General features: G+C 39.1%; 1 protein-coding gene across 1 annotated transcript; it reads left to right on the top strand.

Moving 5' to 3' along the window:
* Positions 1-2,460: 2,460 nt before the first annotated feature.
* Positions 2,461-5,327, top strand: LOC133785381 (uncharacterized). Its single transcript, XM_062224626.1, has 4 exons — positions 2,461-3,244; positions 3,395-3,580; positions 3,665-5,121; positions 5,229-5,327. Exons 1-4 carry the CDS (start codon positions 2,461-2,463, stop codon positions 5,325-5,327), a joined length of 2,526 nt encoding a protein of 841 aa, XP_062080610.1.
* Positions 5,328-18,563: the final 13,236 nt, after the last annotated feature.

Raw genomic sequence — 18,563 nt, 5'->3', positions numbered from 1 at the left:
GAAGGAAAATCTTTTGAAAGCCTAATTACTAGGACATATTGTTCTACAGCTCTCATCATGATTTTCTTAGTAATCTGAAGATGGTCTATCTCCTTGTGGAACAAAATCAATCTCCCAGAGATTTTCTCTAGTGTGCCTATGGTATTTCTTGGTTCCCTTATTCTCTTTAAAGCCTTAATGGCTCGGATATCCTCATTGCTTAATGCTCCATTCATACTTAACTGAAAACATAAACACTAAAATTGTTAGCTATACTCATAAGCAAAATAACTATAACTTAAATACTTACTTGGCGGTCAGATTCGGAGCTTTGAGTGTGTGTATCGAGGAGAACTTCATGCGATGGAACCGTTGCTCTGATACCAACTGTAATGACCCAACTACTCTAGACTTATGGACCATTAACGAAAACTATACATAAACACTAATCCTTAATAAAACTTACAAGTGAAAAGACCATAACTTTATTAAGAAACTTGTCAAAAATAAAAGTTAAACTTACATAAAATTCAAGTTAGGATATGGGATCCCATTGTTTTAAAATCAAAACATGACATAATTAAAAAGAGATTTACATAACAAAATGCGGAAAAATACATGTAAAAACCATAAGAAAAAAAACTACATCCTTGAATTGAAACGCTCGGCTCTTGAATCCATTCCGCCTCAATACACATTCTCCAAGCTTCCAAGAACCTTTCCCGCCACTAAGACTATTTTCCTGCACATATAAACAAAAAGGAGTGAGCCTAATGCCCAGCAAGGAAAAATCTAACACAAATTCCATATACATAAATTTCATAAAAAATATAAAAACATAACATAACACTTGCAAAATAATTAAATTAGGTGAAGAAAAACTCTTGGAGGCGTGAGGTTTCTCTCTAAGCTGCTCCATGGAGAGACGTAAGAGAGTACACCAGAAGCCAGTTTCAATCAACAATGGCAATGTGGACAAGGATGGCGACGAGAGTAGACATGTGGGCATGGGTGGTGAATCGGTTGTAGTCGACGATGATGCTCTTCCAGCTGGGACGGAGGATGTTTTCAAGGACTCGATGGCAGAATTTCCAGAGATTGGAGGGTCGGTGAAAGGTGATTTGATTAGTGATAGGGTGGATTTGGCCCAGCCTGGTTGAAGATGGAGTGAGCAAGAAGGAGATCTTAATGATTATGCTAATCAAGCTAAGGATAAGTGGGCATCATTCAAAGATCTGTTGCCGAACCAAGGGGGTGCTTGGTTACAATTTGAGGAGCCATTAGTTCAGGATGGTCATCGGATTGCTCAGGTGGATTTAGAAGAAATCGCGGTTGAAACATCTAATTGGAATTCTGCTGTAGTGTGTACGGTTTTTGGTGCTAACCCCCCGTTCACCGTTTTTGAGGGTTTCATCAAGAGAATGTGGGGAAAACTGGGTATAGAGCGAATAGCGAGATTAAATGCTGGCCATACGTTGGTCAAGTTCAGGGACGAAACGACTAGGGATCTGGTACTAGAAAATGGAGTTTTGCACTTTGATAGAAAACCAGTCATTGTTAGGCCATGGACAGCTGAGTTAGATCATTTGAGGATGATTAAATCGGTCCCAGTTTGGGTGAGGTTGCCCAGTTTGGGGCTTCAGTATTGGGGAACCAAATGCCTTAGCTCTTTAGTTAGTACTCTTGGCAAACCAATCATGGTGGATAAGGTTACAATGGATAGGTCTATGATGCAATTTTCTAGAGTTTTAGTTGATATTGACATAGCTGATGAGGTCCCGAAATCCATTCAGTTCTTGAATGAAAGAGGTCAATTAATGGAACAATTTGTTGAGTTTGAGTGGCTACCCACACAATGTAAGCTGTGCAAGGTGTTGGGTCATACTGAATCTTTATGTAATAAGAAAAAAGATGTAGTTTGGAGACCAAAAGATCAGTTAGTTAATGGATCCAAATTGGATAATTCGTTGGAGGAGACTACAAGGGGAAATTCTGTGGTGCACAAGGTGGCTAGTTCTTCAGCGCCAGGTACAGGAGAGGGGGACAAGACTAATTTGCATGACAAGGCACTGAAAGGTTCACAAGTTCAGACAAATACAGAGATGGGTGCAGTTTATTTTAACCAAGTTTCCAAAGGAGACCAGGTGTCTGTTGACCGTGGTTCAGCTAGTATGGTAGAAACAGAAGGAGAGTGGATTACTCCTAGGAAAGTTGGGGGGAAGAAATCGCTGGCTTATAAGGCTCAGAACAGGGTAAAAAACACTTATAATGTCTTACTAGATAAGATTTGGGAGGATGCGAATTTGGCTTTGCTTGCAAACAAAAAATCTAATGGTAGAGTTCCAAATTCTTAGCTGGAATGTTCGGGGTTTGAATAAGAGGGAAAAACAGAGATCCCTTAGTGTTTTTTGTCGAATAAATAAGATTGGTTTGGGTGCTTTTCTTGAAACCAAGTTAAGAGGTGAGAAAGTGGAGGATATGATGAGTAGGTTTTTTGATGGGTGGAATTATTTTAAAGGTTCTCTTTGTGAAGGTAGAATCTTGCTGGTTTGGAGAAGTAGTTTGCTTTTTGTTGACGTTATTCAAGAGAGTGATCAAATTGTTCATACTGTTATCAAGGAGCATCATTCTAAGAGGGTGTACTGTGTGACATTTGCTTATGGGCGAAACTTGGTCCAGGAAAGAGCTCAGATGTGGCTTGACTTATCTTGCCTTAGTTTCCCTGTTGCTCCCTTAGCATCATTCAACACTGTTTTTGAGTTTGAGGACAGAAAAGGGGGTCGGTCAGTTACTTCTGCTGAGTTGGTTGATGCTCAGAGATGGCGTGGTCATGGGTTAGCTGATGAGCTCGGTTCAATTGGTTCTCAATATACTTGGACTAATAACCAAACAGCTGATGCTAGGATTTATTCCAAAATAGATCGGGTTTTTAAAAATGAGGAGTGGCTTGACCTCTTTCCTGCTTCAGTGGCCGTCAAACAGTGGGACATGCTATCAGACCACTGCTATTGCATTATTAAGTTGTTTCAGGAGGTCTTCACTGGGTTCAAACCTTTTAGATTTTATAACATGTGGGTGGAGCATAATAAATTTAAGTCTACTGTTATGCAAAGTTGGCAAAAACCAGTAGCTGTGGGAGGTTTTACTGGTGTGTTAATGAAACTTCAGAGACTTAGCCATGTCTTAAGGAGGTTTAATAAGTCTGATTTTGGTGATGTTGAGAGCAACTTCCAGATGGCTAAAATGTTGTATAACCAGGCCCAAGGTAACCTCCAGTAGGATCCTTTTTCTTCTGTGTTTCAGGCTGAGGAAAAGCTGGCGCTTGAGGCTCTAGTTCAGAGTTCCAAATTTTATGATAGTTTTTTGAGGCAAAAATGTAAAGTTAATTGGCTCAAATTTGGGGACGATAATACAGCGTATTTCCATGCTTGTTTGAAGCAGAGGAAGGAAATAAATAGAATTGCCTCTTATGTTTTTGACAATGGTCAGCTTGTTGAGAAGTATGAGGAGGTGGTGGATCATTTCTTACATCATTTTAGAAATGTTTTGGGCAGTCAAAGTAAGGCTTCGGGTTCTATCCACATGGATTGTTTTGTTCATGGTAATATCCTTTCTTTAGAGCATTAACTGACTTTAGTTAAACCGTTTACCAAGAAGGATGTTAGAAATGCTATGTTTAGCATAGGATCTATAAAGAGTTCGGGACCGGATGGATATGGGTCGGGTTTCTTTAAAGCTATGTGGAATGAGATTGGTGATGAAGTTTCAGAGGCTGTTTTGGGTTTCTTTCAGCAAGGCATTCTTCCTAAAAAACTGAATAATGCTCTGTTGTCATTGATTCCAAAAATTGCTAATCCGACGAAGGCTGTGGAGTATAGGCCCACTGCTTGCTGCAATACTTTGTATAAGTGTATTTCTAAGATGATGTGTGAGAGACTCAAAAGGGTACTTCCTTTTCTTGTTCATCAAAATCAAGGGGCGTTCATTAAGGATAGGCTTTTAGCGCATAACATTCTTATTTTTCAGGATATCCTTAAGGGTTATAAAAGAAAACATATTTCCCCTAGATGTGTGATGAAGGTCGATCTCAGCAAGGCTTATGACTCCATTGATTGGCATTGTTTAGAGGCGATTCTTACTGTTATTTGTTTCCCGAAGCAATTTATTAACTGGATTTTGGTGTGTTTAAGAGATGCTTCTTATTCTATTTTGCTTAATGGTAGAGTTCAGGGTTGTTTTACGGGTAGGAGGGGGCTGAAGCAAGGAGATCTAATCTCTCCGCTCTTATTTGTTCTAGTTATGGAGTTCTTCACTAGGATGCTTATTCGAGCCACTCAAAACAGGGATTTTAAGTTTCACCCTCGGTGCAGGAGATTGAATCTGGTGAGCCTTTGCTTTGCGGACGATCTTGTGATATTTTGCAAAGGTCATAATGCTTCTGTTCAGGTTATAAAGCAGTGTTTTAATGAGTTCAGTGAGGTTTCTGGTTTGACAGCTAATTTGGACAAGTCCAGAGTTTACTTTGGGGGTTTAACAGAGGTAGAGACCAAGGATATTTTAAGAGATTTGCACTTTGCTGAAGGTGATTTCCCCTTAAAGTATCTAGGTGTTCCGCTAAGACCTACAAAGTGGAGGGCGGGGGATTGCGCTACTATTATTCAAAAAATTCAGTTGAAGCTTTTCCATTGGTCTAATCGGCATCTCTCATATGCTGGAAGAGCTCAGCTCATTCAATCTGTTCTTTTGGCAATTAGATCATTTTGGATGAGTATTTTTCTCCTCCCTAAGAGTGTAATTAATGAGATTGATAGCCCGTGTAGGAGATTTCTGTGGGGAACCAGCAAAGGGAACGATAACAGAAGTAAGCTTCACCTCACAGCTTGGCACCAAGTTTGCTTGCCTAAATGTTTGGGGGGTATCGAGTTCAAGGAAGGGGCCAATTGGAATATGGTTCTTCTTGCTAAGTATATTTGGGCTGTGTCTACTAAACAAGATATTCTTTGGGTTAAATGGATTGATTCTGTTTATCTTAAAGGACAATATTTTTGGGAGTACAATAATCAATCTGACGTGAGCTGGTATTGGCGTAAGCTAATCAAGATGAGGGCATTCATAAGCAAGGAGATGATAGATAAAGCTATAGTAAACAGCAAATTTAAAACCAGTAAGTTGTATTTTCAGCTGATGAATAGAGATAAGGTGCCTTCGGCTTCTGTTATTTGGTGTAGCTTGTCCTTGCCTAAACACAGGTTTATTCTTTGGCAAGCTTCCTTGAAGCATCTATTAACCAGGGACAATTTATTGAAGTGCCATTTGCAGCTGACTTCTTACCTGTGTCCAATTTGTGAAGTGCAGCAGGAGTGTCATGAGCACTTATTTTTTCAATGTCAGTTTGCTTATCAAGTGAGGAAAGGTGTGGCTAGCTAGCTGGGAAGTTTGATTTGGCCTGCTTGTTTCCAGGATTGGATTAGGTGGATGGAGGGGAAGCCGAAGAGTCTTCAGCAGAAGATAGTTGCTGCTGGGTTAGCTGCTTCTATGTATCTGGTTTGGTGGAACAGAAACCAGTGTGTTTTTAACTCCTTTTCGATGTTTGTTTGCAAGGCTGTTTCTCTGGTTCAATATAGTATTAAGGCTAGAGTTTCTAGTTTGTCTAAGGCTAAGATGAAGAGCACTGATATTGTTTTTCTTAGAAGCCTGAATCTGTTGTAATTTTCTGTTTGCTGGGCTCTTTGTGAGCTGTTTTGTAGGTTGTCTCGGTTTGCTGGGCTCCTTTTGAGCTGTTTCTGTTTTTGGGATCTTTGTTAGCTGTTTTTGTATTTGGTTTGGTTTGTTAATAATATTATTTGTTCATAAAAAAAAACGTAACACTTGCATCACATACATACTATAATGGCCATTATTAATTGGGATCCCATAGACTAAACAAGTCATATGCCCATTAGATTAGTGGGGTCTTGCTAGCTAAGCAAGTCATATGCCCATAATCTATATGGGGCTTGTTAATCATATAGGTCATATGCCCAAGCCTACAAACATATTTAACATAACATATTTCATAAAATAAAAACCATAAGATAACATATAAAAAAAAACATATAACATATAAATTCTATCCTATTTTCCTTACCAAAATACCGGGATATGAGGACAGAGTTGGGACTTTGGAACACTCCTAAAAACCATTTATGAAAGGGTGAGTCTATTGAAGAAAAGAGATGAAGGAACTATACCATTAAAATATACTTACCAAAACCTTGTGCTCAAGAACTTAGATTTCCTAACCAAAATAAGAATAAGATTAGAAGGCTGAGTAGAAGACTATGAGAACTTAAATAAAATAATATCAATGAACTAGAGTGTGGAAATACCTTGAAGACTTGTAAGACCAATCTAAACCTTGAACCGAAATGCTATAAAACCTTACTTCCCAAGTGTTTGATAAGCTTATGATGATCAAGCTTATGATTCCCAACCCAAGTGTTTACACTCTCACACTCACCTAGCAACTTGTAGGCTCTGAACTTAGAGTAATAGATGAATAATGGCTGGGTACTAGGTCCTATTTATAGAGTTTAGGAATGATAAGATCTCATTTAACTTGAATAAAATATGGCTTTTTAAGTGAAAATAATTTGAATTATCGTTCAGCAGAGGCTGGAGACTCGTTCAGAAAGGTGCTGGACTTATCAAGAGGTTGAAGGTTTGAATGGGAAACGATTTTGAAAACTTTCAAAAAGAGCTAAGAGGGGCGATATATCGCCCCCTGTAGGCGATATATCGCCTGGGCCAGTATGCCCGATGCAATCGTGCATCGTTTTGGGTTTTTCGTATCTTCATGCTACGATATATCGCCCCCTATAGCTGCGAGATATCGGCATACGCTGATTATTTAAACACAAAATTACACATTTTTAGCTTAATTTAAATTGAGTAAACAGCCTTGACTAATCCTTCCAACGTTTACAAAGCTGACTGACTGACCTTAGAGTATTCAAATTTTAGCCTTAATAAATTTAATCCTCAAAATACTTAATCATTAATAAACCCATACATAACATGTGCTATGATCTTATTGGTTCTTATTTAAACCTTATAGTATACTAAATATTATCCTCAATATCAGTCATATTAATCAAACCTTAGGTTAAATTTAATATTCTTAAACTATAGGTTAAACTTAGAAAATCTACAAGTTCTACTATGAGTGTCCAAATAAATCCCGGTCTGAACCAAAAATCCACGGTCATAAAGATAATTCTATTATTACTATTGTACAACTATCTAACTTAGCTACATAAAGTTCTTGGACTCTACATTGAAGAAGTTGGGCAAAGGAAGAGTGGCACCTGCTATAATGTGGAAGCGCAATCAGGCACTATAGGCTCCACTAGAAAGGTTGGCATGTTGGTTGGCTCGTGGCGTGATAATGTTAATCCCCCAAATCCCATATTTTTCAGCATAAATCTCCATAGTGCTGCTCGAAAAAGTACTAGCAGGCATTGTATGCCAAGAAACAGGTGCTAGCATGCTTGGAGTCTTATAAAATCTACAACTTCAGTAGTCGGTTTAGGTTTTGTCTCCACCAAATTACCCCATTGGTCACTTGCCTAGAAACCTATGGGTCCGCAAATGTTTTTTGGTTGGTCTTTTGTTTTTAACTCTTGGCACATCTGGAAAACAAATAGCAACAGTGTAACGCCCTGGATAAACAAGATCGTTACACTGTGTGTTTAAAATAGTGCATGACTTGCTAATCAACTCATTTAAATTAAAATGTGATCCTAAAGTCGTAAACAGGTTAGGTTTAAAAGATTTTGGTCATAAATGAATAATTTTCATTAAAATAAATGTTCAATAGACGGGATCCCAAAAACAGGGTTTAAAGGACATATTTACAAAATTTCCAAAAATTATATACAATCAAGGCCACTCTAATGGAAAAATACTCATTTTAGGTTTCCGTCCCTGTACAATCCCTCGACCTGGCGGATGAGCAGCTGACAATGTACACCTCGCCCCCAGAGCTCTCCAACTCATGGTTGAACCATCTTACCCTTGCCTTTACCTGCACCGTGTAGCACCCGTGAGCCGAGGCCCAGCAAGAAAACCATAAAATCATAGCAAAATCCATAACTATAATCCAACAATAACAATCAAATACTACATAGAACAATAAAAACGCATTCAACATATCATACCGGTCACCCACTCAGTGGTGACAAACAATGTATCACAAGCCATTCATCTCAGCATTTATCAAGCCCTAAGCATCAGATTTGCAATAATAAACACATCAATACTCACCAGTTAAACATAATCCACATACAATACTAAGGGTCGATGCCCTTAGGCCGCACCCTCTATTTAACCCACTGACTCTGGCTCACTTAGGCCATGCTCAGTGAATATATAGCTATCCTCAGCTCGTAGTGGCCGAGTCGCGTCCTGTGTGCAATCAAATATGGCAATCTTAGGCCGTTTATTTCATGATCACATGGCATATCATAATCATACTGCATTGTATTCAAATATAGGGAACCTTAGTCCCAACAGAGCCACATAAACGGCTGCAATATTCTTACCTTGAATTCCAAGCACGATCCTCAGTCTTGAGCCTTGGTGATGAACCTAGCCACAAGGGTCAAGAGTAACCATCACCTTCCAACAAAAATAAATTCCTATGAGACAGAAACTAGCCTCCAGGACCTCAATTTCTACTAAATCGGGTAGTAGACATTGTCCCGAGCACCTAGGTTCAAACCCCCGAGCCCTAACAATTCTTGAAGCAATTCCAAGGCTAAAATTCTCAGGCGGGTCGTGACTTGGCTTAGTGAGTCACGACTTGCCCCCAAGTCAGAGAGCATCCCAGGTCAGAAGGGCCACATATGCCACGACGCCCCCTGGCTAGGTCGCGGTGCGCCCCCTTTGACCTAGAAAAATTATGGGTTTTCCTCCTCCTTCTCCCAGCCAAGAACACCAAAGATAAGCCCATAATTTCTTTAACCAACCTCCCAAAATCAACACTAACCAACTACGAATTTGAACACATAATCACATATTTCCATCCTATAATCCCCAAAAATTAAACAGGAACTAACACTCCTATACGGACACAAGAATCACAGCTATATCCCCTGAAATTTCAACTCAAATCCCCAATCAAAACAAAAACAACTAACGCTTATAATTCCATCCAAATTCAGCTAGAAACTTTAAAGATGATGTTCTAAAGTCTTACCTCAATTTATAGCTCAATTTCCCAGCTCAAGTTTCCTGGTTAATAAGCCTCAACTCCACAAGCCTTCCCTTCAATTTAGCTCCCGAAATTTTCCCTTCCTCGCCTTTGAACCAATTGAGAGAGAATGAGAGAAAGAAGAATGTGAGGGAGAAAGAGTTGGAGACTTCTATTTTTTTTCTTTTCTGCTTAGTTCTAGATACCTTTCTGAGTATATCCATAAACATGGGAAATGAGTATTTTACCCTTCCAAGGTTTTATAATCATCAAATGGCCCTTAGGGGTAAAAGGGTCATTTTGCTCCCAATTCTCGCTAATTCCTCGAGTGTTCCTAATATTTACCAATTAAATCCCATCATCCAATTAACAACGAATTATTTAACCAACACCTAATAATACCCAATATATTCTCTAAATTCCCGAAAATACCCCTAGGCTTCCCCGAGCTGGGTATAAATCCCCACCGTGACTATTTCGCCAATCCGCTCCCTAGGATCGTCTCGAGCCATATGCTGCGAATATATCCACATAATAATGTGATCACAAAAATTTATCATATATAATCATATTTATGCCCTCACCAGCCAAAATTACAAATATGCACTTGTAAGCTAAACATGGTCAACATGCACATTTAATACTCATAAACATGCATTTATTCATATCCATATAATCATATAATCATGCATGCCACATAATCATGCATTTAATCATTTATTCACATAAATATCAATTATACCGTCCCAGCACACTAATCTAGGCCCTTAAGCCTTATTAGCAAATTTTGGGTCATTACAACTGTCCCATCCTTATAACAATTTCGTCCTCGACCTCTTACTAGAGTGTAATTCTTTGACCATACCTCCTGAGTCTAGTTCTTTACCTTTTATCCTTCAATAACACTCTTACTAGAGTGTCAATCTTGTTCCATAATATCTTGTCTTATATCTATAATTTTTATTAACCTTTCCTTGCACAATGACTCTGTTGAAACCCCAGGGTCTCCTTATCACATCAGCGGTAATTTTCCTGTTTTGTCATTGACACCAGTAATACTTATAAGTCAACACCCACCCTAGGGTAAGGATAACTTTTAGTTCCTCAGCCTAAACCTTGGTACAATCTCAAAACTCCTTTTAAATCGGGAGTTGAAACCCCCCTTTCTTCCGCAGAATATCTTACACTTTCTTGTCTGCAATATTTAGAGAATAAAAATCTCCCGTCTTTGAACTTCATGTTCCGATACTTGAATCTTATGAACTCTTATGTGATTTTAGATAGGCAGATAATCCTGCCTTAATAATTCTAAGAACCTCATTGGTTTCCCCCGAGCCAATACTGAACCATGATACTCGCTGTCTTTCATTTCTTTACATAGATTAGTACCTTTTGCTTTTTATCATACCATATCTTATGCCAGGTCACCCTAGCCATAATCTGGCATTCATCACTGTGACTACTTCATCAAGGGACTATAATTTTCTTAATATCCCAAACACTTGCACATTCAATGCATAATTCTTTAAAATAACCATTAATTCTTTCGATTTCCATTCTATCTGTAGACACCCAATACTTCTAGGTTCCAACCTTAGTCCCTTCGTTCTCCATTTCCTTTCTAGAGCTTGGAAAAATTAAAGGGTCTTAACCCGGCACTAACAATTACCATGTCGCGTCACCCATTTACACAAACCAAAGTGTGTTAATTCAATCTGCTGAGTTGCAACGTACCATGTCCAATCATATTACTTTTAGTCTAATGTGGTCAACTCTTACGATCCACCCCTATACCCTTTTACCTTCCAATGGATGAATATCATATCTTAAAATCCATTTAAACTCCCTGGTTACAATATGCCTTAGGAGGTAGTACGATGTTCATTTAGGATTTCCATCTTAACACTAAATTCCATCCGATCTTCATATCTTAACTCAAACTATGGTGGTAGGGTTCTTCATCACTTCCACAAGATCCTCATTCTGAATTTCATGGTCCATAGGGATATATTCGTCCACAACCCATCGCAGGTACTATATCACTCTCAATCGTTACCTTGTCTTACCTTACTGTAACCCGTGGCGTCTTATCCAACCGACACAGATCTTTCCAAGTTAGGGGGTCAGCTTCCAAATAAATTTTTCCCTTGTGCAGTCAAGGGTTTCTAACATGAACCGTCCATTAATTCTTACTGGATCTTGGTCTTAGGATTATTCCTCTACAAATGACAAAGCGCTCAAATCCCTTACACTATGCATTCACTGTTAACTTAATGTTCCATGTATATCGGCCATGCTCCCATTCTTCCACCTACCGCAAGGCACAAACCATCAGTCCCTAAGTCTATATCTGGGCGTGTCTGAACCTTTGATGCACTGCTTATAGTTTAATGTTAAAAATAAAGACAAGGTCCTTCACATTACCCTTCCGTATCCATCCATTACACAAAGGTTCCTATACCACAAGGTGTTAATCAATCCTTATTCTGTCTTCAGAAAAACTGATACAAAATTATCCATTCGGTCTAACATTAGGTTCTTGTGTCATTCCAATCTCTTGTGGAGCTACCTTCGAAGATAATTCAGGTAGTAGATGACATGTCCACCGGTCCCATTGTGATTCCTATCCCTCAGGCGTTCTTCAGTAATTTCTTTGTGGCTTTTGATTGAATTTCTTCACACTTGATCCCTTCTCTTCTTGTAGCATGACCTTGAATACCCTTGGAGAAATCGAAGTTGATACCTTCTGAAGCCTTACCTGTAACCCTGCTTCTTTAGTCTTAGTGTCATCAATGTAGTAGTCGTCCGCATTCTGCTTCTAACTGAGGAGTAGATCAACACATCCCTAACAAACATGGATGTGCCTTATCCATATTGTTCCTGTACTCTCTGCTTATCAAACTTACCTGTGTTGTTGAAACATAAGTAAGTTAAGAACCTTTACTGATAATCCATCACACCCAACTTGGTACAAGTAATAATTCCTGAAATGTCTCTTTCCTTGATCCTCAGCTGGTAATAACCAGATCGACGATCAATTCTTGCAGACATTATCCTGTCTTGTAACCAGGTATTTAAACTCTTCATCCTTAACAGGTGATGTCAACGAATTCCACGATACGATGCTCCTTCTAATCCAATCCTGGGACAAATACTTCTTCAACTGAACCAGTAATACTTTCTGGCAAACTAATACAATTCTTCATACTGTCCCTGATACCGAATCTGTCCATAGCCAATTCCTGAAGCGTACCCAACAACTCCTTACATACCCATCTAAATCCCTACTGACCAACTCAGTTTCCATTCAGTCCAACTAATATACTCCAAGTGATGTCCCCTATAATCCATGGTTGTTCCTTATCTAACAAATGAACCCTCACTCAAGCTCATATCAGGGCTCTCATATTATGAGCTCAATCACCTTCACTACGAACCCCCCCCCCCCCAATTACTACTTGCGTTCCAATTCTTGTTTTAGAAGTTTCTAATTAATTCCCAACAAGAACTACTATCTCAAGCCCTTTGTGCAATAGCCTTTAGACATACACTTCATATCTGATTCTCTCCTGAGAGATATGCAACACCAAACTCTTTCAGCTGGTTATATAACCAAGAACGAGGACTATTAAGTCAACTTGTCACCTCTGAGGAACTAGCCTTGGGCTTCGAATGTAACAAGGCACTCCAGTCTTCCTTTCTCTAATCCTGGGCAATCCCTAATCCACCCTAACGTACTGAACTATTCCATGTGAATAACGTGTCCTTACCTGGCATCTTTCCAGATGGCATCTCCTGCTTCTGATGCATACTAAATAGCTTCACTAGGCCTCATGACTGTCCTGACGGCTAACCTGTAAACTATACCCCTTCCTATCTAAACCAGGAGCCATAGAACTGTCAGGGATCCTTTTGTTCTGAATACTAAGCATCTGCCCTTACTAAATTCCAAAAATGAGAATATTGTCATCTGCATTTCTTACCCTACGGCATTCGCACTCCATAGCTCATTCCTTATATCTTAAATAACATGGCCCTCCCTACTGCCCAAGCGCAGATGAAAATCTCCTGCAATGGAGCGACCCTGATGCTCTGGGTCATCCCAGAGATTAATCCTTAAATGAATCATCATTTTTTACTACATCCGCTTGTATCAACTTCCAAAGCGGATTGAACAACCCACCAACTTATTGACATCTTCTGTCATTGTTTTACCATTTTAAACCAAGTTCATAAACTCATTAGTCTCTGGAGCTCCAACTACTTCATAGTAATCTCTTTTATCAAATCACTGTCTAAGTTCCTCCCAACCCATCATGTCAACATTTCGGGTCTGGGGTACCACTACCCAATACTTCCGGCCATCCTTCTGCCACAAATACTTGGCACAGCTACTCTATCGTGACCTATCATCTCCATAATATCAAGGATGGAATTTGCTGTGCCCATCCACTATTCAATTATTGAGCAAATCAAAACCCACCTCAAAACTAGAGGATAATGCCTCTAAAGCCTTCCATATAGTAATTCTTATCTGTTTGTACCTTCAAGTTAAACCAACACTGGTACCCCTACTGTCAGAATATACAAAGCAGCTCTTTCCATACCAGAAACCACTGTTTCACCCATCCAATCTCCTCTATCAGACCTCATAACTTTACTCACATACCAGCGAACATTTGCTACGAATTTTAGGGGCAGATGGAGGATTCCAACCCTAACTATCATTTGCAACCCTGACTAGAACAATACCAGGTCCAATTAACCATTCTGAGCACATACAATCTGAATGAATCTTCCATCACTGACTAAACCCCTCAGCCCTGATGTTCATATCCAAAACCATCCCATGGGTACGTCCAAAAAACCACAATAATCATTCACACATAAAGCTTAAAAAACACCAATCTACATTACTATGCATTAACTATCAAATTTCATTACTACCAAATTCACTCTTATTTACCATGCTTTCCATGTACCAACAAGCAAATAAAGCATATAAGTTCCATTTAAACAATAAATCACATGCAAACAATATACAAACTATTATCCAATTATTCATCCACATGCGATAGAAATTCTAATAAGCACATCACCCAGAAGTCAAGGGCCAAGCCCTATCAATATCTCATGCTCCCTATTAATCATACAAATTAATGCATTCATATTTCATTCAAGCATTTAAGCATATAATCTCATGTCTTCAATTACAAACCCTGAGTCGAGCTTGTCTTTAGCGGCAAGTGTACATGTCTAGCCAGTCTTTAGCACCCTTAAACCTAGAGGGCTCTGATACCAAGTTGTAACGCCCTGGATAACCAAGACTGTTACACTGTGTGTTTAAAATAGTGAAGGACTTGCTAATGAAGTCATTTAAATGAAAATGTGATCCTAAAGTCATAAACAAGTTAGTTTCAAAAGATTTTGGTTATCAACGGATAACTTTCATTAAAATAAATGTTTAATACATGGGATCCCAAAAATAGGGTTTAAAGGACAAATTTACAAAATTTCAAAAAATTATATACAATCAGGCACACTCTAATGGCAAAATACACATTTTATATTTCCGTCCCTATACAATCCCTTGACTATGGCGGACGAGCAACTGACAATGTACACCTCGCCGCCAGAGCTCTCCAACTCATGGTTGAACCATCTTACCCTTGCCTTTACCTGCACCACATAGCACCCATGAGTCGAGGCTCCGCAGGAAAACTATAACATCATAGCTAAGTGATTATATAGCTATCCTCAACTCTTAGTGGCCGAGTCGCGTCCTGTGCGCAAATATCAATTCCGGCACTTAGCCCGTTTATTTCATGCTCACATGGCATATCATAATCATATAGCATTGTATTCAAATATAGGGAACCCTAGTCCCAACATAGCCACATAAACATGTGTAGTTTTCTTACCTTCAATTCTGAGCGGAGGTGATAGAGCGGTCCCGATCACGATCCTTAGTCCTTAGCCTTGGCGATGAACCTAGTCACAAGGGTCAACTTCCAACCAAAATAAATTGCTAGGACATAGAACCTAGCATTAAATTCCAACCAAAATAAATACCTAGGAGACAGAAACTAGCCTTTGGGACCTCAATTTCTACTAAACTGGGTAGTAGAAATTATCCCGAGCGCCTAGGTTCAAACCCCCGAGCCCTAACAATTCTTGAAACAATTCCAAGGCTAAAATTATCAGGTGGTTCGCGACTTGCCCCTAAGTCAGAGAGCATCCCAAGCTAGAATGTCCACACGTGCCACGGTGCCCCCTGGCTAGATCGCGGTGCACCCCCTTTGACCCAGAAAAATTCTGGGTTTTCCTCCTCCTTCTCCAAGCCAAGAACACCAAAGATAAGCCCAGAATTTCCATAACCAACCTCCCAAAATCAACACTAAACCAACTACGAATTTGAACCCATAATCACATATTTTCATTCTATAATCCCCAATAATTAAACAGGAACTAACAGTCCAATACAGACACAAGAATCACATCTATATCCCCTGAAATTTCTACTCAACTCCTCAATAAAAACAGAACCAACCAACACTTATAATTCCATCCAAATTCAGCCAGAAACTTTAGAGATGATGTTCTAAAATCTTACCTTAATTTAAATCTTAACTTCCCAGCTGAAGTTTCCTGGTTAATAAGCCTCAACTCCTGAAGCCTTCCCTTCAATTTAGCTCCCAATGTCCTAGTCAAATGCCTAAGCTTTTGCCCTTCTTTTCCCATCCTAATCTTTGAACCAATTGAGAGAGAATGAGACAGAGAAGAACGTGAGGGAGAAAGAGCTGGAGACTTTTTTATTTCTTTTCTACTTAGATCTAGATACCTTTCTGAGTATATCCTTAAACTTGGGAAAAGACTATTTTACCCTTTCAAGGTTTTCTAATCATCAAATGGCCCCCAGGGGTAAAAAGGTCATTTTCCTCCCAATTCCCTCTAATTCCTCGAGCATTCCTAATATTTACCAATTAAATCCCATTATACAATTAACTATGAATTATTTAACTAACACCTAATAATTCCCAATATATTCTATAAATTCCCAAAAATACCCCTAGGCTCCCCCAAGACGGGTATAAATCCCCACCGTGACTATTTTGCCAATCCGCTCACTAGGACCGTCTCGAGCCATATACTATGAATATATCCACATAGTAATGTGATCAAAATAATTTATCACATATAATCATATTATGCCCTCAACAGCCAAAATTACAAATATGCCCTAATAAGCTAAACATGGCCCATATGCACATTTAATACTCATAACACATGCACTTATTCATATCCATATAATCAAATAATCACGCAGGCCACATAATCATGCATTTAATCATTTATTGACATAATTACCAATTATGCCCTCCTGGCACACTAATCAAGGCCCTTAAGCCTCATTAGCAAATTTTGGGTTGTTACAAACAGTTGCAACTAGATCAACTAAAGAATCATTGTTCTCCACTCTCCCACTGATTGGGACTCCGATCGAGAGAGTATCAACAATATCTAGTTGGAAAATGTATGTCTAGTCCTTGGGAAGGAATTTCATAATTCCTTGTTGTAAGTCCTCAACCATACGAAAATAATCCTGGTCGGGATTGAAAAGAAATTAATAGTGACGGTGTTAAACCCCTGTTCGAGAAGATAATACAAGAGTTCCTGATTCATGTAAAATATCTGATTGATTTTATTCAAGATCATCGACTAACATCTGTATTATTTTTGGTGATACGGAATAATCACTTCCACATTGATCACGTGCATACATCTGGTATGAAAATAAGTGGGAAGTGAGTCATTCGACACACATCATGTCTGGTTAAAAGAAAGTGTATTGGTTGAATATAATCAAGCGAGTGTATTCGACCATAAACATATTTGGATTTAGAAGGTAGTTGAAAAGATTTTCACAAATCTTTCCACTTACCTTTTAGGCGGGAAATTTTCCACCATTTTTTCCAGAAATGAAAATTGTACTTTCTCTCGAATTTATAGTTTCTCCAATAAATTGCAACAAATCAATCTTTCCTGAAGCCTAAAGTTCAATTTTCCAACACCCCTAAACAAGGTTTTTCTAGGAAAATCCCTACTTTACCAAGACAGTTCAAAAATTTCTATTGTTCTATCAAGAACATGAAGAACGCAGAGATGATTTTAATTATTCTACAACAAATTTTGTAAGGAAGAAAGTACAAATTACAATGATCTAATCGAAAACTACTTAAAAGATGATGTTGTGAAAGAATTTTTGAAGAAAGTTTCACGGATTCCAGGGAAGTAGAATTGTAGGTTCAATATTTATGAGAGTTCTTGAAGGAAAGAGAAAGTTCTGAGCCACCATTTTGCTGGAAATTTGGGTCTTGATTACCAAAGGATCGTAGTGGGGAAAATGCAATCTTTGAGCATCCTCGTTTGAGAAGGTAATTATTAGGTCTGTCATTTGAGGCACCTATGCTGGGAGCTGAACCAGCACACAAACTTCATTATCATGATTGACGGCTTGCTCGTCCATTTTGTGAGCTCCTCGATGTTCCTCCCAGGTGGGGTCCTCTTGAGATGGTCCCTACTTATCCATTCACGGGAGGAGGTCCATGTGCCATCGGCTGAGGGGCAGCTGGTGTTGGGCCTTGGTGCTACGGAGGTGCCCCCTACTTATTTTGGGGTTGAGCTCCTAGAGGAGCAGGTGCAGGGCATGCTCCACCCCTGATATATTGGTGAAGATGCCCAATCTTGATGAGGCTACCTATCTCATCACCCAGTTTCCTACATTCACTGGTGTTGTGACCAATGTCATTGTGGTACTTGCAAAAAATTTCGGCATCTCTCTTCTCCCTTTCCCTCTTGATGGACTAAGGTCTCTGGTAGTGGATTTGATGCTATGTGGCCACATATATATATATATATATATATTCTCTCAAGTATCGACCAAATTATTTTACTCGGAGTATTGACGTGAATATTTCTTCAATGGAGCTATTTTCACTTTCTTGCTCCCTTTGCCTTTACACCCACATTTGCTCCCACTCAGGCCTTCACTAAGTGTTATTGATTGAGAGGGAGCAACTACTTTAGTGTTGAATGCATGCTAAGAAGCACTGAATCCAATGGGAGTTGCTTCGTACCTGGTGGGCAATGCGTTGTAGGTAGCTTGTGGAGTGGTGGGGTTGTATTGTAGAGCACTCGTCACACTCATTTATGCATGAGTGTATGGTGAGAATTGAGAATTTGGCATTCTAGCCACTGGGATTGTAGGAGATGGAATGGAAATTTTTCCTCCAAAGGCTCAAATCTGGGCATCTTCCCATTGTATGTACTCTTGGGACAACGAATGAAATCA

This window comes from Humulus lupulus, chromosome 6 (genome assembly GCF_963169125.1).
Source record: "Humulus lupulus chromosome 6, drHumLupu1.1, whole genome shotgun sequence".
In the NCBI taxonomy this organism is placed as follows: domain Eukaryota; kingdom Viridiplantae; phylum Streptophyta; class Magnoliopsida; order Rosales; family Cannabaceae; genus Humulus; species Humulus lupulus.
Note: the sequence above shows the minus strand (reverse complement) of the source record. Positions and strands in the feature narration are given on the sequence as shown.